This window comes from Sapajus apella, unplaced genomic scaffold (assembly GCF_009761245.1).
Source record: "Sapajus apella isolate SASKATOON/1434 unplaced genomic scaffold, GSC_monkey_1.0 scaffold25, whole genome shotgun sequence".
Taxonomy (NCBI): Eukaryota; Metazoa; Chordata; class Mammalia; order Primates; family Cebidae; genus Sapajus; species Sapajus apella.
Genome location: NW_022436965.1, coordinates 17,684,608 through 17,711,867, shown reverse-complemented (window position 1 = coordinate 17,711,867; position 27,260 = coordinate 17,684,608). Strand labels below are relative to the sequence as shown.

Sequence of the window (27,260 nt, the reverse complement as noted above, 5' to 3'; positions counted from 1 at the left end):
TTATATCTTTATTGCTTTCTAAATAATTTTTACTTTTGGTTTCTTTTGTCATACAAGGTTTATCTGGGAGTATTTTTCTCACATTTTTCTTTTTTATGTCTTTTCTGTTAGAACTTCGCATGCCTCAGTGGTATCTTTTCTCATTAATACCACCTGATTATACTTTTTGATGTACATATTTGCACCTTTCTAAATCTCAGGGAAAATTTCTTTTTAAAAAAAATAATTTGTCTTTTATCATTGTTTTTCTCCTTCTGCCTTCCTTTGCTGGTACTTCTCTTGTTAACAAGTTCGACTTTCTGGGTCTTTCCCCCACACCCTCATCATTTCTCTCTTTGTACATTTTTTTTTACTTTTATTAGATCTTCAAAGCCACTAATTCTAGTCTCAACACTGATCAGCCTTTCTTGCTATTTATCTACTCAATGTTTTAATTTAAAAATCTGACTTTTTAGTTTTAGGAAGTCTTTTTTAATGCTCTTCATGCGTGTCTTCAAGTCTTTATTTTCTTCTGTCTTCTGCTTCCCTCAAAGGTTCTCCTTCATTAATGGACTGCTGTGATTGCTTTCTTCATTCTTTCCCTCTCTGAATACTTGACTTATTTAGGTGTCCTTTCATTTTTATTTGTTCATTATGGCCAAGTCCAACTGCTGGGTGCTTTAAGTGGGCCAGTCCTACAGGGTGGGAAGGCACAGACATCTCAGTTGTCATGGGCCAGTAATAGGCACTGCAATGGAGGACTAGGGGGAGTCTTCTGCATTAGAGTAGAAGAAGCTCATCCCCTCCACCCCTTCTTAGGACCAGAGGGTCAGGCCCATTCAAAGGTCCTGCAATCATCAAAGACAGCTTGATCAAGAATCTGATGTATGCTGGTTCTTGTCCTAAAACTAGGAAGAGTCACAACAGATGTCTTGCTCACACCCTGTCTACTTGAGTGCCATCCTAATATCTGCTTGACTTGAGAAAAGAGGACCTGTTTGAAAATAAGAAGTAGAGAGGAAATGGAACACTCTTAAGCCATCATCTTCCCAGAATCTCCAGGGGACGTAATGTTGAACATGGAAAGTTACATTCCTCATTCTCTTGGAGTTTATAGGCTAATTAAGAAGGTAGACATTAATCAAATAACTAAATATAAAAGCAAGAGAGAAAGAAAAAAGGAAGAACAGAAAGAAGAAAGAAGGATTGAAAGAAAAACACATCATTCTGAAATCACAACTGTAATGAGTGCCCCAAAGGTAAATATAATAGAAAGGGGGAAAATGTATGACAGAGGAGCTGGCCTCGTAGCGCTATCAGGAAAGTGATGCCTGACGAAGTGACGGCTGAGCTGAAGTCCAAAGAAAGAGTAGGAATTAACTGTGCAAAGAGAGATGGAAAGAGAGCCGTAGGCAGAAAGCAGCATATTCAAAAGCATTGGAGTAAGCATGGCACATCTGACACGCTGGAGGAACTAAAGAAGGCCAAGGTGGCTGGGGCAGAAAGAGCAAAGTGTTCAGAGAAACTGGAGAGGAATGTAATGACTGACCAGACCCTGGGGGCTTTGTCGGCCAAGATGGGGAGTGTGGCCTTTTTCCTAATAGCAGGTAGCCATTGGAGTATCTTACTTCAGAAGATCATGAGGATTCAGTGCAGATAACAAATTTATTTATTAATATCAACTTACTTTATTTTATATGTGCAGGTTTGTTACATGGGTATATCGTGTGACACTGAGGTTTGGGGTACAAATGATCCCATTACCCATGTAGTGAGCATAGTATCCAATAGGTAGTTTTTCAACCCTTCCTCACTTTTTCCTTCCCTATCTAGTAATCCCCAGCGTCTATTGTTCCCAACTTTATGTCTGTATGTGCCCAGTGTTTAGCTCCCACTTATAAGTGAGAACATGGAGTATTTGGTTTTCTGTTTCTGCATTAATATTATTAGGATAATGGCCTCTAACTCCATCCATGTTGTTGCAAAGGACACAATTTTGTTCTTTTTGTGGCTGCATAGTATTCCATGGTGTATATATGTACCACATTTTCTTTATCCAGTCCACCATTAAACAGACACGTAGGTTGATTCCATGTCTTTGCATTGTGAAGAATGCTGCAATGAACATAGAGGCACATGTGTCTTTTTGGCAGAATAATTTATTTTCATTTGGGTATGCATACCCAATAATGGGACTGCTGGTCCAAATTGTAGTTCTATTTTTAGTTCTTAGAGAAATTTACAAGCTGCTTTCCACAGTGGCTAATTAATTTACATTCCTACCAATAGCATAAAAATGTTCACAATTCTCCTCAGCCTTGCCAACATCTGTTATTTTTTGGGTTTTTAGTAGTAGCCATTCTGACTGGTGTAAGATGGTACCTTATCATGGTTTTGATTTGCATTTCTCTAATGATTGGTAATGCTGAACATTTTTTTATGTTTTTTGGCTGCTTGTATGTCTTCTTTTGAAAAGTGTTCATGTTTTTTGCCTACTTTTTAATGGGGTTATTTGTTTTTCATTTATTGAATTATTTAAGTTCCTTATAAAATTCTGGATATTAGACCTTGGTTAAATGCATAGTTTATATTTTCTCCTATTCTGCTGTCTGTTTACTCTATTGATAGTTTCTTTTGTTGTCTACAAGATCTTTAGTTTAATTAGGCTCCTCCTGTCATTTTTTATTTTTGTTGTAATTGCTTTTGAGAATTTAGTCATAAATTCTTGCCAAGGCCAAGTCCAGGAGGATATTTCCTAGATTTTCTTCTAAAGTCCCTCACCTATAACCATCTGATCTTTGGCAAAGTTGACAAAAATAAGCAATGGGGAAAGTACTGCCTATTCAATGAATGGTACTGGGATAACTGGCTATCCATATGCAAAAAGATGAAACTGGACCTTTACCTATCATCATTTAAAAAATTAACTCAAGAGATGGATTAAAGACTTAAATGTAAGATCTAAAACTATAAAAATCAGGCAGCAAGTTAAAAGAGGCCATGGGATGCTGGGAGACCAATGAGGAGGCTATTGTATAATAATAGTCCAAAAGAGGGGTGATTATACTAACAATTTAAAGAGGACACTTTTATGTGGTAAAATAGAAAATGAGTGATAAAGAGTGAAATGTATCCAAAAATGCCCCTAAAGTATCTGAATTATACCACTAAAACGGGGACGTTGGAAGAAGACCAAGTCGTAAATCACCAGTTAAGTTTTTCATGTCAAGGTTCCTTGGTAATACTCAAGAGCAGAATAGGCAGTATAACTCAGGGGAGGGTCTAGACAGGAGATATAAACACATGGGCCTTCTGAGTTTAGGTGGAGATGGAGGCTCTTAGGCATAAATGAGCACACCTTGGGGGAGAATAAAGGAGAAGAATGCTTGTTAATCTTGTATACTGCTAGTGTGTCTAAATTGGACTATCTTTTCTGAAAAGGTCATTGGGAATGTGTATTGTTTTAAGATTGGTCATAACTTTAGGCTGGGAATGATAGGTCACTCCTATAATTCCAGCACTTTGGGAGGTCGAGGCAGGAGGGTAGCTTGAGCTCAGGAGTTTGTGACCAGCTTGGACAACAGTGAGACCTTGTCTCTACAAAAAGTAAAAAAAAATTAGCTGGGTATGGTAGCACACGCCTGTAGTCCCAACTACCCAGGAGGCTGAGGCGGAGGGATCACTTGAGCCCAGGAGTTTGAGGCTGCAGTGAGCTATGATTGTGCCACTGCACTCCAGCTCAGGCAACAGAGACAGATCCTGTCTCTAAGAACAAAAACGAAAACAAAAAGACTTCAGATCCTGTAACTCTATTTATATGAATCCGTCTTTAGAAAATAATAGAAGTAAATATGACAAATGCTCATGGATGAAAATATTTAATTATTATTTATGATAGCAAAATAAAAAGGAAAATGATTTGATTAATATTAGGAGGTTAAATCATCATACATTTATATGAATGAATATTATGCTACTATAATCTGATGTTTATAAAAATTTAATTGTATAAGTAAATGATGATGATATAACAGTAGTGAAAAAGCAAGACACAAGATAGCTGAAAACTAGAGAGGAAGGGAGGGTGGGAGGGAGGGAAATAGAACCTCAACTATCTGAAAAATAGGTACAATTAAAGGGTATAAGAAAATAAGGTCTCTAAGCTGTGGAGCCTGGATGATTGTTATGATTTTAATTTGTTTCTCTACTTTCCAAATATTTTTAAATGGGCATGTATTGCATTTTATGTATTATCAGGAAAGGAAATATAAAATACTGTCCCAGTTATAAATATGCACTTCACTGGCACCTTACCCTACTAAACACTGGTTATCAGTCTTTCCTTTTCACAATTTAATGAGCATTTCTGTTTTGCATCTGGCATTGTCTTTTAGGTTTGTAAGATTACTGCCATGCGTCTTAAAGTTTTGTGAACTATTTAATCATTTAAACTTGTAAAATTGCTTCAGAGAATTGATCTCATTGCTGAACAAGAGCAATTCCTTCCCCATAGCACAAGTTCCAATCAGTTCACACCCAGTGTAAAATATTGAATACATTTGTATTTCTTTTTAATTTTGTAACAGTACAGATAACTCTGAGCTTTTTAATGTGATTTTCAAAAAAATTATAAATATATTTAGCAATTCATTAATTATTTTAAAGTATGATTTGTTTTTGTTTTCCTCCAGTGACTGTCAGAAACTATCCATTTGGATTGTCACTTATATCATCATCGTCTACAGCAACATAAAATTATTTTGAATTGGATTTAAACTAAAAGCATGATTTTTTTTTTTAAACTCCAGGAATGTATACAAAGACTATCGCTTCCTTGAGCTGGCATGTGATTCCCAGGAGGATGTCGACAGCTGGAAAGCATCTCTACTAAGAGCTGGGGTCTATCCTGACAAATCTGCTGTAAGTTGAATATATCTTTTATTTTAAAAGTAATTATTAGCTATGTTTTAAAAAATATTAATCATACTACATGCTGGAGAAACTAATTTTCTTACTGACAATTAATTTGGCACACTTTTAACTGGTACTTCATTTATTCTTTTTACATTTTTTTAACAATGTTTATTCTCCATTAGATTTCTATTTGAAGTTTTTCAGTATATTTGTTAAATAAAATGTCCTACTCAGCCATAAAACATAATATATGCAATCTCAGACCAAGACAAAGTTTTTATTTTACTTTAAAATTTTGTTTTTCTTTATATGCTATTTCATACTTATGATGGTATTAATACTATCAGTATATCGTCAATCCTAACACCAATATTTTGAATTGCTTAAAATATACTCATTTTAATAAAAATCTATCCCCTTTCATTATGTCTATATTCCCTGTATCCATAATTATATCTGTGTGCAAACTCTGTTTAATGTCATCATGAGTGTGAAAGAACCAAAATAAATACATTGCTATTCCCATTTATCTTTATTAATATGATTCACGTGTCTTTAAGACACATCTCTTATTCAAGTTAGTAAACAGACCTTTTCTTTGTGTTCTTTGGAAAATGTAATTACACAGGCTAGTCTAAATTTAAACAGAAGTCTCACCCAACATATGTACACCCGCCATTAAACAGACTCTGCCACTGAGTGGACCTCTCCACTTGCTGCTTCCCCCTGAATCTCTAGATTGTCCAGATTTCTCCCCAGAAATAAAGTACTGAGACTAAGCCTTGGGGATTTAGTTTAGCTTAACTCCTGAGGTATCTACTTGGCTCTCAATCAATTTATAGGAATAATCATGCACGAGTTGGGTCCTTTTTGGCTTTAAAATAGGGAGAGAGTCTTTTCAAGAGAAAGCCTGAAATATGGGTGAACATAGGACAGTTAAGGCATTTCTAGGGGGATATCAGGCCTGACCACATTTCTGGAGTTGTATTAAAATTTAACAGAGTTCCAAGAGTACAGGATTGAGGACTTGTACCAAAACATTGTCCTCTTTGCTGTGATTCTAACTCACACGTAGACCTCTTTATGCCATTCCATGCTATCCTTCCCTTCCTATACCTGTTTGGCACCAACAACAATGACCTCTCACAACATGCTTTGTGCCCTCCAAATAGAAGTTAAGCTAGATGCCATTCTGTCAATAGCCAGGAATACAGAAGCATTCATATATAATTTTCATAATTGTTGTCGGATTATTCTTCTGTTGTATGCATAGATATTTGCATTGATATGCACCACTCTAAAGACTACATGTGAGAAGTCATTAAAAATTCAGAGTACCACTTTTACTTTTGTTTTTGACTCTCCTACTATTACTGTTTCCTATCCTTTGATGGTAGTGTGTTTACTTTCACAAATGTTCTATATTAAAAATGCACATATACCGAATTTTTTATTAATTCATTCCACACAAACCTTTGGAGCATATGCTTTTTGCCAGGTGCCATTCAAGGCCCTGGTGATACAGAGGTGAACAATAAGCAATAAGGCCCGGCCTTCCTGGAGCAGACATTAAACAAGGGGGTAAGTAACGATCATTGATCATTGTGCACCATTATTTAAGACAGTGGTAAGTTCTATAAAATGTTAAGTAAGCTAAAGAGACAGACAGTGAGAGTAAGGGGCATGTGAGCTTTATTTTAGTCAAGGTGATGAGGGAAGGCCTCTTTGAAGAGTTAACATTTGAGTAGGCGCCTCACAAGTGCAAAACCAAGCTCAGTGTCTTAGATGAGCAGCAAGGCAGTGTGTCTGGAACATTGTGAGGGAAGAAAAAGGTGGTAGTTGGTTAACAAAGAAAGGGGTCAGGGGCCAGGTGACATAGGCCTTGAAGGAAAGAGCGAGCCTTTTGAATTTTATTCTGAGTGAGATGGAAGCCACTACTAGGTTTCAGGTCACTTAGTGACATGATAAGATTTACGTTTCTAAAAGCTCATTATGGCTGGAATGATGAGAGATAGTAGAGCATGTGGGTTCAAGCATGGGCTGTGATGTCACACCAGCTGTATTTATATTCCAGGTGCTTACTTCCAAGCTGCAAGGTCTTGGGCAGGTTACCTAGCCTTTCCACATTTCAAGATTCTCATTTCTGAGATGAAGATAACAGTGGTCTTTTATAGGGCAGTTGATAGGATTAAATGAGATAATTCAGGGAAAGCATGGAACAGAGCAGGTACAAGTAGGCACTATATTTTCATTTATAATAATAATTATGATTCTCATTATGATCATTTTCGTCAAAACTACTTTCTTTAACAGCTAAGGGAAGGTTGAAATACTGTGAATATTATTATATAGCCCAGTGAGATTATCAATACTTTGTTATTGTCTATCTTCCAAATATGCTTGTACATTTGGTTATATATCAATGTGTGTGTATGCATATGTGTGTCTTCCTTACCATGCAATTATATTGTTTGTCAAAATGTTATGTTAAGTCATGATTTTGTATATTAAACCTATTTTAAATGCACTAGACAAGCTTGCTATTTAAACAAAAATAATGCTTAGCTGGGCACAGTGGCACACACCTGTGGTCCTAGCTACAAGGGAAGCTAGGAGGATTGCTTGAGCCCAGGAGGTCCAGGCTACAGTGTTTATTCCATCACACTCCAGCCTGGGTGATAGAGTGATACCCTGTCTCCAAAACAAAAATTTATAATGAATCTCTTATGAGGTAATAAGTGTCCTAGAAAAATCAAAGTTATTCATCTCCCAGTAAACTGGCTGGATTTTTATGTTACCATAGCTCTACATCAAAAAGACAAAGAAATATTTTCTATTTTTAATTAGAATACTCAATTTTAAGCAAATCTAGAGACATACTATACAATCTGGTTTGATTCTTTTATATCATTTTTATTTGTTTATAAACACATATTTGGTATAATAAGAAGGTCAAGACAAAGGAATTTTTACTACATAGCAAAGGCAACACAGGAAATTAAATTGAGCAGTATGTGATGGTGTTGCCTTTTCTCAGCTTTTATCATAAACAATATTTGTATTATGCACCATGTAGTCCTACAGGTTATATTACATAATTGTTGACTTTCAGACATTTAAATGGCAGCTAACTGATGAAATTAACTAGAATACTTGTCTAAAATTTCTATTTTGTGAACACTCACATATTTTGGGGAAGGAAATTATTTTTAGTTAGTAATTCCTAATTTAGAAAGACTTAGTGAACACAAAATAACCTAATAACAGATGCCTCCATCTATGTAAATTTTTAGAATGTCTAAGTAGTGTGATTTTGCTTTCATATCAGTAAACCATTGAGTCTACACATCAGTCAATTGCTACCCTAATAATGAAACATTTATGTGTCATGCATGGATATGAGTCTAAACTTACAAAGTTCTGCTTTCTGCACAAGAGACCTCTATTTTGACTGGAAAGAAATTTCCATATAGATCTTTTTTTTTTGATGTGTGAGTCTGACATTATTAGATAAATAGCCATAACCCAAATTTGAATGAAATGCTGTTTTGGACAGATTTTATTTTCTAGTGAGGTGATATACGCATGCTTTTAAAAATAATATTCTCACTACATGTTTTTCTCTATCACATCCAAGCGATGGAATGGTTTTCTGTCACTCGTGTCAAAATGTTCTGCTTCCCTGTTTCTTTAGCCTTTAATTTATCTTGGGGTTTTCCAAAATATTCTTTCTTTCCTTCCCCTTTCCTCCCTTCTTTCTCTCCTTTCATCCATCACTATTAAAGTGGGCTCTAGAGATTCAAAGATTAAAAAGGTGAAATTCCTACTTAATAGGAATTCCAAGCCTAGTGAAAGACAAAGGTGGAAATAAATACAATGTGATAAAACTACAGTGGATATCTATATAAACTACAATAGCCCTACTGTTTTTCCACATGGATTTTCTAATTACTTTTATGCTATTTCACTTTTCTAGATCCAAAGCAAAATGTAGACTTTTGGTCTGAGCAGTGGCATATATGACCCTAAAATGGAAATAAGGAGTCCTGGATTCTGGCTACTGACTTACTCTGTGAATTTAAACATAACTTCCTCTGAGCCACAGATTTAGCGTTCTACCAGTAACTTGATATTTCTGAGCAGCCACAATATTTTAAAACTATATTTAAATCTGAATTTAGATTTAGCAGAATTTTATTTCTTCCATTTCTATTTTCTGTGGTCACTAAATTGAAATTACAACCATTGTAAAATTTGATATCATTAAGAAAATATGTAGGACTCTATCCAGTTTCAAAGTAAAGATATCTCTAATGTAATTAATAGTTATTTTCACTGATGCGACTGAAATATAATCAATCTATATTGCGTTTGTGTGTATGTGTGTGTGTATGTGTATTAGTAGTATTAGGCTACAATTAGAAAACTTTTAAAAGATTATTTTATTAACACATGTACATAAATTTTTCCTACATATATGATTATAAATGTGAATTTGATTAAATATTTAAAGAACATGATATAACAAACAACTGACTTTTCTGGCACAGTTTTGTTGACTTACAATATTTAAATTATATAAAACGTAAGGAATTCCAAATTTAAGTTCCTTGAAATATAGTGTGTGCCATGGAATGAGGAAGACTTTAAGTCAAATCCACTCACATTTTAATCCTGAGCATGCCTTTTACTAGCCATGTGGCTCAGGAAACTTACTTAACTTGCCAATTGTTGATCCCTCTGTAAACTCAAAATAATGCCTTCCTCAGAGTGATTTTACAGGATTAAGTGAAGGTTCTTCTGTATCACAACTAGTTCGGTGGCTTCAACTGGGTGAATGTGTTCAATGTCTCCTAGCCTTTACGTATTTATTGTTTATATTTTTTATTATACTTTAAGTTCTGGGATACATGGGCAGAACTTGCAGTTTGTTACATAGGTATACATGTGCCATGGTGGTTTCCTGCACCCATTAATTCGTCATCTACATTAGGTATTTGTCCTAATGCTATCCCTTCCCTAGCCTCCCACTCCCTGCTATCCCTCCCCTAGCCCCCAACCCCGACAGGCCCCAGTATGTGATGTTTCCCTCCCTGTTTACACTCTTGGTGGGAGTGTCAACCATTGTGGAAGACAGTATGGTTATTCCTCAGGAATCTAGAACCAGAAATACGATTTGACCCAGCAATCCCATTACTGGGTATATACCCAGAGGATTATAAATCATTCTACTATAAAGATACATGCACACATGTTTATTGCAGCACTATTTACAATAGCAAAGACATGGAACCAACCCAAATGCCCACCAATGATAGACTGGATAAAGAAAATATGGCACATATACACCATGGAATACTATGCAGCCATAAAGAAGGATGAGTTCATGTCTTTTGTAGGGACATGAATGAAGCTGCAAACCATCATTCTCAGCAAGCTAACACAGGAACAGAAAACTAAACACTGCACATTCTCACTCATAAGTGGGAGTAGAACAATGATATATTTATGATTCAAAATCATTATGTCTGTGAAGCTGTAATTCCCAATTAAGTATTGCTTCCCTTCCCTTAGGAAACTATTGGTGGGATTTGGGTGTGTGAAGGAGAGTTTCCTGTCTGTTGGCTGAGCAAACCGAGTTGTTTAAAGGGAGATCTGATGCACCCTGGGGGGACAGGCCAGCCTCCATTAGACAGTCAGGAGTGAGCAGAGAGGCTGTCGGGAGCTGAGAATTCACAATTCTACTCTCAGACACCTGCCTACTGGTAGGAAGTCTGAAACAATGTCCTGGAAACAAATTTGGTGCAAATCCAGTTTTGCATATTTACCAAGTCTGACACCTCAGAGCTTTAAAAGAGGTTTTATTAGCTATACATATAAGTGGTCTTCCCCTATCATATATTTTTCTTAAGAGATTAAAAATGCTTATCAAGCAAGATGGCTGAATAGGAACAGCTCTGGAGTACAGTTCCCAGTGAGAACAATGCAGAGCATGAGTGATCACTGCATTTCCAAACAAGTTTTTACTGTCCACAGACCAGGAGATTCCCGGGCTGAAAAGTGCCATGAGTTTCCAGCACAGCTGTTTCAGCCAGCACAGCAGGTCTCTGTAAAAAAAACTCACACAAATCTGGGCAGCCATTTTAACTGGTGTCTGGACACCTGGGAGACAGAGCCGCCCATTCAACTGAAAAAAGGGGGCTGAAACAGGGAGCCAGGTGATTTGGCTTGGCGGTTCCCACCCCTACAAAGACCAGCAATCTGAAATGCTCTGGACTGAGTTTCACAGCAAGCACAGTTGGACCCAGTACGGTCCAGCTCTGTGGGGGGAAGGGTGTCCACCATTACCGAAGCAATCCACCACTACCAAGGCAGTCTGCCATTACCGAGGCAGTCTGCCATTACTGAGGCAGTCCGCCATTACTGAGGCAGTCCGCCATTACTGAGGCAGTCTGCCATTATAGAGGTAATCCACCATTACTGAAGCAGACCATCATTACTGAGGCAGTTCTAACTATACCTCTGTAAACAAAACCACAAGGAAGTTTCCATAGCAGCTGGGTAGATCCCACAGCAGCTCAGCAACACCTCTGCTGGAAGACTGTGACTAGGCTACTCCTTGCTGGGTAGGGCATCTCTGAAAAAAGGCAGCAGCATGTCAGGAACTTATAAATAAAGCCCCATCTTCCCAGGACAGAGCACTGGGAAAAAAGGTGGTCATGAGTTCTACTGCAGCAGACTTAAACGTACCTGCCCAGTAGCTCTGAACAGAACAATGAAGCTGTCAGCTCAGCACTTGAGCTCCTATAAGGGACAGACTGTTTCCTCAAGCAGCTCCCTGAGCTCTGTATACCCAAAGAGACACCTCATGAAGGAGAGCTCAGGCTGACACCTGGCGGGCATCCTTCTGAGATGAAGATAACAGAAGAAGAAACTGGCAGCAACCCTTACTGTCCTACAGCTGCCACAGGTGATCCCCAGGCAAGCAGGGTCTGGAGTGGACCTCTAGCAGTCCTACAGCAGAGGGGTCTGTTAGAAGGAAAACTAAGAAGCAGACAGAAATAACTTCAACATCAACAAAAAGGACGTCCACTCAGAGACCCCATCCGAAAGTCACCAACTACAAAGACCACAGGTAGATAAATCCACAAAGATGGGAAGAAACCAACGCAAAAAGGATGAAAACACCAAAAACCAGAACACCTCTCCTCCTCCAAGGGATTACAACTCCTCAACAGCAAGGGAGCACAACTCCTCACCAGCAAGGGAACAAAGCTGGATGGAGAACAAGTCTGATGAATTGACAGAAACAGGCTTCAGAAGGTGGGTAATGACAAACTTCTCTGAGCTAAAAGAACGTGGTCTAACCCAATGCAAAGAAAGTAAGAACTTGAAAAAGGTTTGATGAAATGCTAACAAGAATAAACAGCTTAGAGAAGAATATAAATGACTTGATGGAGGTGAAAAACACAACACGAGAACTTCGCGAAGCATATGCAAGTTTCAATAGCCAAATTGACCAAGCAGAAGAAAGGACATCAGAGATTGAAGATCAACTCAATGAAATAAAACAAGAAAGCAAGATAAGAGAAAAAAGAGTGAAAAGAAATGCACAAAGCCACCAAGAAATATGGGATTATGTGAAAAGACCTAGTCTATGTTTGATAGTGTACCCAAATGTGATGGAGAGAATGAATCCAATCTGGAAAACACTCTTCAGGATATTATGCAGGAGAACTTCCCCAACCTAGCACGGCAGGCCAATATTCAAGTCCAAGAAATACAGAGAACACCACAAAGATATTCCTCAAGAAGAGCAACCCCAAGGCACATAATCGTCAGACTCACAGGGTTGAAATGAAGGAAAAAATGCTAAGGGCAGCCAGAGAGAAATGTCAGGTTACCCACAAGGGAAGCCCATCAGACTCACAGCAGATCTCTCAGCAGAAACCCCACAAGGCAGAAGAGAGTGGGGGCCAATAATAAACATCCTTAAAGAAAAGAACTTTCAACCTAGAATTTCATATCCAGCCAAACTAAGCTTCATAAGTGAAGGAGAAATAAAATCCTGTATGAACAAGCAATTGCTGAGAGATTTCGTCACCACCAGGCCTGCCTTATAAGAGTTCCTGAAAGAATCACTAAACATAGAAAGGAACAACCAGTACCAGCCACTCAAAAACCATGCCAAATGGTAAAGACCCATTGACACAATGAAGAAACTGTGTCAACTTACAGGCAAAACAACCAGCTATCATCAAAATGGCAGGATCAGATTCACACCTAACAAGATTAACCTTAAATGTAAAAGGGCTAAATGCCCCAGTCAAAAGACACAGACTGGCAAGCTGGATAAAAAGTCAAAACCCATTGGTGTGCTGTATTCAGAAAACCCATCTCACGTGCAAGGACACACAAAGGCTCAAAATAAAGGGATGGAGGAAGATTTACCAAGCAAATGGAGAGCAAAAATAAGCAGGAGTTGCAATCCTAGTCTCTCATAAAATAGACTTTAAACCAAAAGATCAAAAGAGAAAAAGAAGGGCATTACATAATAGTAAAAAGATCAGTGCAACAAGAAGAGCTAACAATCCTAAATATATATGCACCCCATACAGGAGCACACAGATACATAAAGCCAGTTCTTAACAACCTACAAAGAGACTTAGACTCACACATAATAATAGTGGGAGACTTTAACACTCCATTGTCAATATTAGACAGATCAACAAGACAAAAAATTAACAAGGATATCCCAGACTTGAACTCAGATCTGGACCAAGCAAACCTAGCAGACATCTACAGGACTCTCAACACCAAATCCACAGAATATACATTCTTCTGAGCACCACATCACAGTTACTCTAAATTGACCACATAATTGAAAGTAAATCAATCCTCAGCAAATGCAAAAGAACGGAAATCATAACAAACAGTCTCTCAGACCACAGTGCAATCAAATTAGAACTCAGAATTCAGAAACTAACTGAGCAACGCACAATTTCATGGAAACTGAACAACAGGCTCTTGAATGTTGACTGGATAAACAATGAAATGAAGGCAGAAATAAAGATGCTCTTCAAAACCAACAAGAACGAAGACACAACATAACAGAATCTCTGGGACACATTTAAAGCAGCATCTAGAGGGAAATTTATAGCAATAAATACCCACATGAGAAGCAAGAGAAGATCTAAAATTGACAACTTATCAAAATTGAAAGAGCTAGAGGAGCAAGATCAAAAATAAATACTCAAAAGCTAGCAGAAGACAAGAAATAACTTAAGATCGGAGCAGAACTGAAGGGGATAGAGACACAAAAAACTCTTCAAAAAATCAGTAAGTTCAGGAGCTGTTTTTTTTGAAAAGAACAACAAAATAGACCTCTAGCCAGATTAATAAAAAAGAAGAGAGAAAAGAATCAAATAGATGCAATAAAAAGCAATAAAGGGGATATCACCACTGATTCCACAGAAATACAACCTACCATCGGAGATTACTACAGACATCTCTATGAGCATAAACCAGTAAACCTGGAAAAAATGGATAAATTTCTGCACACTTGCACACTCCTAAGCCTAAACCAGGAAGACGCTGAAACCCTGAATAGACCAATAACAAGGGTTGAAGTTGAGGCAGCTGTTAATAGCCTACCAACCAAAAAAAGCCCAGGTCCCAAATGGGTTCACAGCAGAATTCTACCAGACACACAAAGAAGAGCTGGTATCATTCCTTCTGAAACTCTTCCAACTCTTCCAAACAATCCAAAAAGAGGGAATCCTTCCCAAATCATTTTATGAGACCAACATCATCCTGATACCAAAACCCGGCAGAGACTCAACAACAAAAGAAAACTTCAGACCAATATCCATGATGAACATAGATGCAAAAATCTTCAATAAAATACTGGCAAACTGATTGCAACAGCACATCAAAAAGCTTATCAATCACTATCAAATAGGCTTCATCCCAGTTATGCAAGGCTGGTTCAACATACGCAGGTCTATAAACACAATCCATCACATAAACAGAACCAAAGACAAAAACCACGATTGTATCAATAGATGCAGAGAAGACCTTTGACAAAATTCATCAGCCTTTATGCTAAAAACTCTCAGTAAAATAGGTATTGATGGAATGTATCTCAAAATAATAAAAGCTATTTATAACAAACCCATAGCCAATATCATACTGAATGGGCAAAAATTGGAAGCATTCCCTTTGAAATCTGGCACTAGACATGGATGCCCTCTCTCACCACTTCTAGGCAATATAGTATTAGAAGTTCTAGCCAGAGCAATCAGGCAAGAAAAAGAAATAAAGGGTATTCAATAGGAAAAGAGGGAGTCAAATTGTCTCTATTTGCAGACAACATGATTATATATTTAGAAGACCCCATCATCTCAGCCCAAAATCTCCTTCAGCAACTTCAGCAAAGTCTCAGGATACAAAACCAATGTGAAGAAATCAAAGCATTCCTGTACACCAATAACAGACTAACAGAGAGCCAAATCATAAGTGAACTCCCATTCACAATTGCTACAAAGAGAATAAAATACCTAAAAATACAACTAACAAAGGATGTAAAGGATCTCTTCAAGGAGAACTACAAACCACTGCTCAACAAAATAGGAGAGGACACAAACAGATGGAGAAACATTCCATGCCCATGGTTAGGAAGAATCAGAATCAAAATGGTCGTACTGCCAAAAGTAATTTATAGATTCAACGCTATCCCATCAAGCTACCAATGACCTTCTTCACAGAACTGGAAAAAACCACCTTACACTGCATATGGAGCCAAAAGAGAGCCCACATAGTCAATACAATCTTAAGTAAAAAGAACAAAGCTAGAGGCATCACGCTACCTGACTTCAAACTATACTACAAGGCTACAGTAATCGAAACAGCATGGTACTGGTACCAAAACAGAGATACAGACCAATGGAACAGAACAGAGGCCTTGGAGGCAATGCCACACATCTACAACCATCTGATTTTTGACAGATCTGACAAAAACAAGCAATGGGAAAAGGATTCCCTGTTTAATAAATGGTGTTGGGAAAACTGGCTAGCCATGTGCAGAAAGCAGAAACTGGACCCCTTCCTGACACCTCACACTAAAATTAACTCCAAATGGATTAAAGACTTAAACATAAGACCTAACACCATGAAAATCCTAGAAGAAAACCTTGGCAAAACCATTCAGGACATAGGAATAGGCAAGGACTGAATGGCTAAAACACCAAAAGCATTAGCAGCAAAAGCCAAAATAGATAAATGGGTTCTAATTAAGCTCCAGCACTTCTGTACAGTGAAAGAAACAATCATTAGATTGAACCAGCAACCAACAGAATGGGAAAAGAATTTTGCAATCTATCCATCTGACAAGGAGCTAATATCCAGAATCTACAAAGAACTAAAATAGATTTACAAGAAAAAAACAAGCAACCCCATTCAAAAGTGGGTGAAGGATATGAACAGACACTTTTCAAAAGAAGACATATATGAGGCCAACAAACATGAAAAAATGCTCATCATCACTGGTCATTAGAGAAATGCAAATCAAAACCACACTGAGATACCATCTCACACCAGTTAGAATGGTGATCATTAAAGAATCTGAAGACAACAGATGTTTTAGAGGATGTGGAGAAATAGGAACACTTTGCACTGTTGGCGGGAGTATAAATTAGTTCAACCATTGTGGAAGACAGTGTGGCGATTCCTCAAGGACCTAGAAATAGGACCTAGAAATAGGTCCATTTGACCCAGTAATCCCATTACTGGGTATATATCCAGAGGATTGTAAGTCATTCTATTATAAAGACACATGCACATGTATGTTCATTGAGGCACTGTTTACAATATCAAAGACCTAGAACCAACACAAATGCCCATCAATGATAGACTGGTCAAGGAAAATGTGGCACATATACACCATGGAATCCTATGCAGTCATAAAAAACGATGAGTTTGTGTCGTTTGTAGGGACTTGGATGAATCTGGAAATCATCATTCTCAGCAAACTGACACAAGAACAGAAAATCAAACATTGCATGTTCTCACTCATAGAGGTGCTAAACAATGAGAACCCATGTACACAGGGAGGGGAGCATCACACACTGAGGTCTGTTGGGTGGACTAGGGGAGGGACAGCGGGGGATAGGGAGGTTGGGGAGGGATAACATGGGGAGAAATGCCAGATATAGGTGATGGGGATGGAGGCAGCAAACCACATTGCCATGTATGTACCTATGCAACAATCCTGCATAATCTGCACATGTACCCCTGAATCTAATAATCTGTACATGTACCCCTGAATCTAAAGTGAAACTATACACACACACACACACACACACACACACACACATATAATGAATTAATCTTCACAAAAAAAAGAGATTAAAAATGATGGCAGGAAGTGAATCACCCTGAAACTTCACTATTCCTTCTGAATTGTGGACTCTTCCAGCCGTAACTGATACTTTTAGGTCTGCTTTGCAGATTGAAACCATTTTACAATGAAGTCCTTTTGAAACTGCAGAAATTCCTCTTGGACAAAATCTGAAAGTGAATTTTTCTCTGTGTCAAATAACAGGAGAAAAAGTCTCTGCGTCATTGTAGAAGAAAGAGCTGAATGGCCACAGACCTGCATAAATATTTATTAAAGTGGCGATAACCCCTCATATGCATTTTTTCAGCAGTCTAACATTACAAAACTTAAAATGCCCAATACTTAGCTCCCTCACACATAACTTTGTTCTAACATTTTCAGCGGAACCTACAAGAGCTACATGGCTGATTCTGAAGAGTCATAGTTTTTCTTCAATGAAGTGCTTTTAGGGATCTAAACATAAATTGCTGCCACACAGAGTAGTGAAGGGAATTGTAAAGCATTTACATTTCACCATTCATGACTGTTATGCCTCTCTCAGAATAGACAGTTGGGAAATGATTGAATGCAACAAGAAATGGCCAAGCCACACCACATCCTCCACTTGTATTTAAGGATTAAGGCCTCCTACTCTGTGACATCATTGTTGCCACTACAAACAGAACCATCTGCCATCGAGTGGGGAAGCCAGTCATTCCCTAATGTGCAAAAATACTTGGTTGAACTCCTGAAACTTATTTGGTAGATCAAAAGCTGCACTGCTGAGGAATGCAATAAACTCCATCTGTTTGAGGTATTTTCAGCAATATTGCATTTTTTTTCAGAGAACCAGGGTCCCATTATTCTCTAAAATAGACTTTTACTCCCGATAAAATTCCCAGTGGGGATCTTTATTGCCTTATTGAACAGTTGGCATCATTTTTAAAAAGGACTCTTTTTTTCCCCCTTCATTCATTCTCATGCCATTATTTATGTCTCAGAAAAGCCAGTGTGTTAACGGTTATATCATGGCAAGTCATAATGCCAAGAAGCTTCTCTTCACTATTTTATCAGTGTCTTTAAATTTCTGTTTTCTTTATTAAATATGATGGTCCCTGGATTAGGCATTTCCCTGGAGTCACCAATTGGCATTGTTTTCCAGAAAACATACTCTCGTGGGATCATTGCCTCACCACTCTCCAGAAAATATCTGTATATATTATTTCCCCCTCCGCATCCTCAACTTAAATTAAATGCCAGATCTGCAGCCTGACCTGTGATTCCGCCCTGTTCTAGGTCTCCACAGATGCACACACTTTACTCACAGCTCTCTTCAACCCTGTGTCTCAGCAAGAAATTCCTTCTGGGCCCCTTGTGAGAAAAGTTCAGATCTGTTCCCGGCCCGTACGTCTCCCCCACAGAATCTGACCTTGTGAGGACTTGGGCTGCCCCGGGAGTAATGAATCACCGCCTTATTTTTTTAGGCCATATGTGAGTTAAATTGTTTGATATAAATCATACTCTAGCAGCTCAGGGTTGAAACAGGAGAGCCATTTGCCCTGCCGCCTGCTGCTGGCGGTTCTGCGTCTTTACCCAGAGTGTCGCTTTTAGAAATGACTACATTTTTGTGACTAACCCTTCCAGACCCATTTCTTGAGTGCGGACTAGTGTTTGTTTTGGCAGCATCCCCACTATACAGTCCTTGCTTCCCATGCCAACCTAAGGCAAGACTCATAATTTACAAAATAAAGGAACGGTCCAGATGGAGGTCTGCTTACCCTGTCTCCCCAGAACCACCCACTCCTTTCCTCTGCTCTTTCCTTCTTTTTTTTTTCCACCTTCTTTGAAACCAAGGATGCAGTGTTTGTTTAAAAATGCACTGGCTGATGAAATTTTCCACTGCTTGGCATGTTGGAGGAGGAGCTGTCAGGAAAGGGCAAGCCGGCACACGAAATGCTCTGCCTTTCATGCTAACAGTTCAGTTATTACTGATTCAAACCAATTCCTTCTGGCCACGTTCCCATATCCCAAGTATTCCAAATAGAAAGAAAGGGGGGAACTGTCATAATTTTCTGCTGTTATAAATGTATCATTTCATGTAACCTACGTGGATTCTCTGACTTGTCCATGAGTTCTGGATGCTGTATGTATATGTATGAGATGTCAGTGAATAAATTATTTGTTTTGATTTTGCTCTAGCAAGAAAAGCCTCATCATTTTATTTTGTTTTTTATATCCAGAGAAGGTAGAAGAAAAAAACCCTCATAATTTTAAAATAAATTTCTGTTTAACATATTTTTCCTTCTTTTCCTTGCGGCTATATGCACAGGGGAACAACAAAGTAAGTTCTTTGTCCTCTTGCAGCTTTTCTGTCCCCTCAACCCCTGCTCCGCTCCTGCATGTCTTGGCAAGAGTGTTCCTGTGCATGCTGGAATGACTGCCTTCTGTTACAGTGCATGAATTATATGGAGTGTGCAAATCTGGGGGGAAATGCGCATTTGCTCTACCGTGATGGCTGTTCTGTTTTGACTTTTTGGAAGGGAAACATTCTATCCTTCAGGCTTGGTTGTTGGCTAGTTCAGAGAGGTTGATAGTATAAGGAGAGAGCTCCCACAATAAGAGTAGATTTGAAGATTTAATAATGAGGACTCTTCTGCAGAAAGGTATGGCAATCTGATGAAATTCAGTGCAGCTGAAGTTTTTGACTAAAAATCAAAGCTCTTATGTTAATGTGCAGTTACAAAAAACCCAAACTGGAGTCTTAAATAGCAGTATGGCTGGCTTTGTTGAAGAAACTGAACTAGATCAGTGTTCTGGCTTTGAAAGTACCTTAAAATGGATGGAGGAGGGTGGGGTCAACATTTCACTGGGCTTCTGTGCCCTTGATGTCTTCCAGCTGGATGGAAGCAGGAGGGTATGCAGAATGCAGGGGGGTGGCCAAAATGTGTATGATAGATTTGTGAAACCAGGCAATACACAGGAATGGTGGAAACTATTTTAATGTTGTTGTTATAATAGATCAATGAGCAATTTAACAGTTCATATGGTTGCTAGTTTGTTTAAATTTTAATTCAACTTTTCCAAAAGATTAGAACTATTTCTCACTTATATTAGAAATATAAGAGTAATGTAGTTTGAGAAGATAGCCTTATGTTTAGCTGGGTGATTTGTTATTTTTTTCTGTGGAGATATATTAGTGCTTCATCCTACCAGGTGGCCCACTTAAAATGGGCCTCACTGAACACAATAAGAATTGAAAAGAATCTGGTGTATAAGAGTTGGCCGGCATATTCAAACCAGCTGGAATTCATCAAAATTGCTGTTCATAAGCCATACATATAGAATGTAAAACAAATGTGGGAAATCTTTTGCAGTTTAATTTGATGGAATGTGCTATTATGGAATAAGCTGACATAGATGGTTGGTATTGAAAATGTGTCACTTTATAAATTTATAGCTTGATATAACTGCTTATGACCCAAGTAATAATATTTAATAAACTTAAAGTATTACCAGAAAAGCACAAGACAGGCATTTGTGAAGGAGTAAAGAGGTGAACTCAGCCCATGTATAGTATGCTTTTTAAAAACAGCAGGTACCTTTTGAAATTGATTAAAGATTTCTTCCACAAAGTAATGGCTAATATTTATAACTAATGCTACCACTCTTTGAAAAGACATTTGGAAAAAATGTAAAAACCCATATTTTTAGTTCTTATGCCATAAAATATATTTCAATTATTGAATAATAAGTATGTTTAATCCTGGTCACTTGCATTGCACTGAGTCTCTGTTCGAAATTTCTTGTGTTACATTTCTTATTTGCAAGCAAAACAAAACAAAACTTTAAAAAGTATCCTGGACTAATTGTGAGTGCACAAATAGGGAGCCTGTGCATGCTGAAGATCAGGGAGCCGGCTGCTGACATTTTGGGGAGGTGCTAACTCTCAGACCACTCAAGAAGCATTTAGGATTTCTCTCTTTCACTAGTGGATTCACTGATGAGTTAAGACATTTGTAAAACTCACCCCCCTCAAAAAAAAAAAGAAATCTACTTCTTCTTAGCAGAAGCCATCCATTTTGTTGTGTTCTGTTTGATTAAGTTCTTCTGGATTAAAAAAAATATATTCACTTTAATACGGTTTACTGATTTTCAAGTCACTCAATACTGTGAGAAAATTCAAAAATTTAAAATTATGGGTCTTTAATGGTCTCCCTAGGATAATGCAGAAAGCCCTTCAGGATCTCCAGATTCCCTCAGTCAGCAACTGTATCAGAACACTTTCGCATGTGCTGTGGGACAGCTTTGGTGCTGGTTGAGAGTGAGTGCTAGTTGAAGAGTATCAAAGATGCAAGCACTTACTGTTTTGATTTTGAATTAAAGAGTGAGCACTTTGGAGGTGCTGGTATTTATTGCCCCATGCTTTATTTTTAATTGCTTGTTATGAATAAGTGATAGTTTATGGAAAATACAATGCTTATACTTCTTGAATATGATCATTATACTGACCATAGACTCTGACACACACACACACACGCACACACACACACACACACACAAAACCTCCTCAAATCACAAACAGCACATCTGCATGTTATTTTCCTGTAGCTTAGAATTTCAGTATAAATGGAAAACACTGGAATACAAGCTGTGCTGTCTCCGGAGTATAGATCTGGATTCTTCAAAAAGAGAATATGAGATTCCTTTTTTCCTCCCAGGCTGGAATGCTTGTTCTGAGTTGTCCCCAAGGCCACATACCTGACTTGTTGCCTGCCATATACGTGAGCCAGCTGTAAAGTGTGACTCATTTTAGACTCGCAAAGGCTGTTTATCTAGTGCATAGCATTTTATTATTTATGATATTAACCAACTAAAGAAAATGAAGTCTGCTCAAATTAATGTTTCATTAGATGAGCAGAATAGATTCATCTTTCTACATACATTAAGTGTAGTGCAAACACATGTGCACATACACATATAACCTGGGGTATATGGAACAATCATGTTATTTGTTTTCTCAATGACAGCCAAATTGATCTACTTCATCCATCTTTAGACTATATTTAAAGTTTGGGAGCTAATCTTCTAAACTCAGAGAAATTTAACTTTTACAATAGATGTGCATTTAGATTCATATTATGAATACATGATGAAACAAGCATCAATAAACATTCACATTCCTCCTGCACAATCATATGTATGTTGTTATTTCTCCTTAAAAAGCAAATTTTCCTTTTGTAAGGAGATTATAGTTGCTCAGAAAAAATTTTCCTTTCAGGCTATTACTTATTTTTCCCTTTGAAAATGTTTTCCTGTTGGCATAGTGATTTCCTAAATTGCTCAGGGTAGACTCTATCTCCTCCTAAGATGGGTTTCCCTGGACCACAGATTCCAAGTCAATGTCTTCATTAGAAAGACCAGAATCCAGGACACCCTGAGTCAGTTCTGGGAATGTGAACAAATATATACAGAAACAGGGAGGTTATTTTGTTTTTTAAACTTGTTTTTTGAGTACAAATGTAAATCAGAATCTTATTTTTGGAATGGAGACCTTAGGTAAAAAATTAATCTCCATGTTGTGTCTTAGAGACAAGTCATTTGATTTCCTTCTTGAATGTGATGGCTTCTCTTGGTGAACAAATTTAGAAATTTAATAGACTTTTAATTTTGTTTTTTATTAAATACCTTCAGTTAAATATTTTTGATATTAAATTATGCAAGTTAAAGGTAGAGAAAATCCTAACATGTAAGGAATACAAATATACCAAAAGCTGTAAAATTTCTTAATGATGTTGGTATAGATACACAAATGAAAATTAAATGGAATTCTTGAGAAATCAATGTTTCAAAAAGTTTTAGGTTACAGGGAAAAGCCACATTTAACCTCTTCCCTTATGAATCTTTGGTTGCTTTTAAAAGAGAAACTTATAATCACTTAACTTCAGGATTGTTAAACTAAAGGACTCTTATATTTTCCCCCACAGAATTTAAGGGCGACTATATTTCTTAGAGAGAAGGTTCATTTTAAAGGAGAAATAGAATAGAAACATGCTAAAACAGGACTTTAAAATTGCTGTTTTAATTAAATTCTAGTTAGTTTTAAAGCAAACATTTTATACATATTAGAGGGCCTTGATATTTAAGAAAAGAAGAATGAAAGGAAACTCCGATGAAAAACTGCTTTTACAGCATTTAAGAAACACTTTGTCTAGTGATGTCCTAACACAGTCAGCAAGGCCAGTGGACAAGGTTGGCCTCCATTTGTAGGAAAAGTAGTTATCACTGGGAGTGATTATTTTGGTAATCCATTGGATTCTAGCACTCATTTGCAAAGATAGAATTTGCCAAATCAGATGGCATCAAAGTATATATATGGAAGAGCACAGATGTTAAATCCATATTGATTGGTTGTGCCTTTTTACACCAGCCCTCCAGCTCCTTTGTCCGTGATCCTATGTGAGAGAAAATGGATAGCCATTGAAAACTCATCTTCATAATGTAAAAATATCTTTCTGATAATGGGTGTTATAATCATGATGAATGAAAGGAGCAGGGAGTGTACAGTGTCATAATGTACATTTCCTTTGTATTATTTAAATGCATGATCAAAACTAAGAACATTTAAACAATTTAGGTATGGTCAGCTAAGTTATTTTATTTGAATAATGTATGTGCTTTCCCTGATTTTCTTAGAAAAGCTTAGCAAATACATGCCCTGGGATTTAAGGAGCCCCCAACCCCCAATCTGTTTGACTAAATTTATGCATAACCCAATAAGGACATCATCAGAGTTAAAAGAAAGGATGAAAATTCACTAGCCTCAAAGTGTTATTTTAGTTTCATGTGAATATAAAAACAAGTTGTCTCTCAATCATTGCATCACCAGTAAACTTGTGCTTCTTTTTTTGGCAAATCAGCCTTAAAAGAGCATTGTTCAAGCCTCATTTTTGAAACCCCTCACTTTAATAGTAACCTGTTGGGGAAAGGAACAGTTTAAAAACTTCTAGAAGTAGAAGCCTTCTATTTCTAGAAGTTTAGAAAACTTCTAGAATCAAATTGGAATCTATATTATGTTCCCAAATTTATTGATCATGCTAAATAGATTCTCTAGAGAAGTGAGAATGGATCTGCTGCTGCTTAGAAAGCTTATAGTAGATGATAGTATAGGAATTTCTTAAGGGTCATTAGGGCTTGTTTATATATTTTTATTTGCTCTGTTGGGTCCAAAATGAAGTGACTTCTCTCTAGTTAGTAGGTAATAATGTGTAGGACTTCATAGCTATTTTGACATATTTGCTCTCACATATTGTAGTGTACACATCACAATATTGTAGACATCTCCTTTTTCCATGCTTCATGGTATTTTTAATAGAACTGGTTTAATACTCCTGCAAAATAAAAGTCATTCATACCTGTTTTGAAAACATGATATCTAGATAAAGAAAATGTGGCACATATACACCATGGAATACTATGCAGCCATGCAAAAGAATGAGATCATGTCCTTTGCAGCAACATGGATGGAGCTGGAGGCCATTATTCTAAGTGAACTAATGCAGGAACAGGTAACCAAATACTACATGTTCTCACTTGTAAGTGAGAACTAAACATTAAGATCACACAGACACAAAGAAGGGAGCAACAGACACCGGGGCCTACTTGAAGGTGGAGTGTGAGAAGAGGGAGAGGATCAAAAAATTTCCTATCAGGTACTACGTTTGTTACTGGGGTAATGAAATAATCTGCACACCAAACCCTGTGACATGAAGTTAACCTATATAACAAACTACCCGCTGAGCCTAAAAGTTAAACAAAAGGGAAACATGTTATCATGAAGTATGCTTTTATTTATTTAAATTATTTATTTAATTTTTTTTTTTTTAGAGACAAGGTCTTGGTATGTTGCCCAGGCTGGTCTTGGACTCCTGGGCTCAAGTAATACTCCTGCTTTGGCCTCCCAAAGTGCTGGGATTATAGGTGTGAGCCATCGGGCCTGGCTGATTTTAAAAATTACCTTGTAATAAGCTTGATTTTGAAATTTAAGCCTTTACAGAGCATTTCCATTAAAAAGTAGGAATTTTTTGTTGTTGCTAATTAATCTTAATGTGGTTATGGTGCTGTATGGTAAAGTCATGCAGAATCATTACAGTAGGGAGGGTTTAAAAGCCTTCTGTGTATCTTTGGCAGATTGGGCAAAAACCAAGATAAAAAAGGCTATAAATGGTATAAGAAATAAACTAGATTCAAAAGATATGTGTGTGCATAAAGGATATATTTATGTTGAATATCTGATAAAATACAGAAAACTGGAATTGTATAGAAAATTTTAAATGTAAAAACCTATTTACAAGTGAAAAAAATACATTCCCAAATAGATCCAATGGAAATTAGACTTAATTTACAGACTACTTGGAATATAGTAATAGTGAAAACACTATACAGGAAACGACCAATACTATACAAAGAGAAAAAATAATTTGAAAAGGAATTATTTGTTTAATGGAAGTCAATAAAATCAGAAGGTTGGAAAAAGAGCAACTGCAACCTGAGGAAAGAAAGAATAAAGTAAAAATTAATGAATTAGAAAATAGCAAAAGAAAAGCTTAAACCACATAGAAATTTAAAGCTTTTGTATGAAACAATAGACAGTAGAGTTAAAAGACAGAAGGCAAACTAGTAAAATACTTGAAACACATATGACAAAGGATTAAATATTCTCAAAATATAATTCTTTCTATTCAGTTTATTTAAAAAGCTAAAACAAAAAAGCAAAACAAAGAAAAACTACTGCTTGTTATGAAAAAAGGAAGCTGGCCAAATCAATAGAGCATTCATTTAGAAGCCCTCTCAGCCCCTGCAAAAGGACTAATTAATATACGACAAAAAGATTCAATTTCACTAGGAACCAAGAAGCATAAATTAAAACAGTCAGCCGAACATCATGATTGGGCTTTCAGATTAGGAGACATGAGAAAGGTCATGATAGGTGGTAATGAGGAAGCTGTCCTCCTGGTGTACCACCCATGTGGCCAACTCTGCGTTCAGCCTCCCTGGAGGCCAGCTTGAAAATCTGCACTAAATGCCTTGGTTAGGCACAAACCTTATGGCCCAGGAATTCCACTCCTAAAAGTTTATTTTTATCAAACGACTCCATAATTGTGCAAAGGAATTTGTTCAAAGCTGATTTTGAAACATTGTTCATAATTACTAATGTTTAAACATAGCATCAATATCCATAATAGAAAATTGGTTGAATAGAGTATTATATATTAATTCAACAAAATGCTATGAAGCAAAGCATTTTTATCTTTAAAAATATATATAGAAGTAGAAATTTTCATGATAAATTAACAAAGCATTATGCATGCCATAGGTAGTATAATTCCATTTTACTTAAAGAATTTTACATAGGATAAGATATATGCATATATATGTACACACAAAAAACTACCTACTAGGTACTATGCTCATTACTAGGGTACAATATACCCATATAACAAACCTGCACATGTTTTTAATTTACAGACTACTTGGAATATAATAATAGTGAAAACACTATACAGGAAATAACCAATACTATACAAAGAAAAAAATAATTTGAAAAGGAATTATTTGTTTAATGGAAGTCAATAAAATTACAAGGTTGGAAAGATGTACCTCATATATCTAAAATAAAAGTTGAAATTTTCAAAATAAAATGAAAAAGAAAGAAATTCTGATACAGAATTTACACCAAAATTTTAATAGCATGGGCAATTTTAATTTGTGGTCCTGTGTTTTTTTCTCATTTATATGTGATAAATAACCATCTTTTGTGTGACTTTCAAAAAAAGGTTTTGAAATAAATGAAAATAATGAAAAAAAGGAGGATACCTAAATAGAGGATTGTGAGAAAGAAAGAAAAGTGTAAAATGGTGAAAACAGAGTATCTAGGAGGAGAAACATGTACCATAAAAGAAATAGATTAAACTTTACAAGAAAATATATTAAC

At 36.8% G+C, this 27,260-nt stretch overlaps 1 protein-coding gene across 8 annotated transcripts in view; it reads left to right on the top strand.

Annotated features, from left to right (window-relative positions):
* Positions 1-27,260, top strand: part of DNM3 (dynamin 3) — a 549,446-nt gene that overhangs the window by 431,918 nt on the left and 90,268 nt on the right. For 4 of the 8 annotated variants that reach the window (XM_032291679.1, XM_032291676.1, XM_032291678.1 and 1 more), the window contains 2 exons: positions 4,788-4,899; positions 19,599-19,610. In XM_032291679.1, the coding sequence (XP_032147570.1) occupies positions 4,788-4,899; positions 19,599-19,610 (124 nt within the window). The remainder of the gene's footprint in view (positions 1-4,787; positions 4,900-19,598; positions 19,611-27,260) is intronic. The other 4 variants (XM_032291682.1, XM_032291681.1, XM_032291677.1 and 1 more) reach the window with 1 other exon arrangement.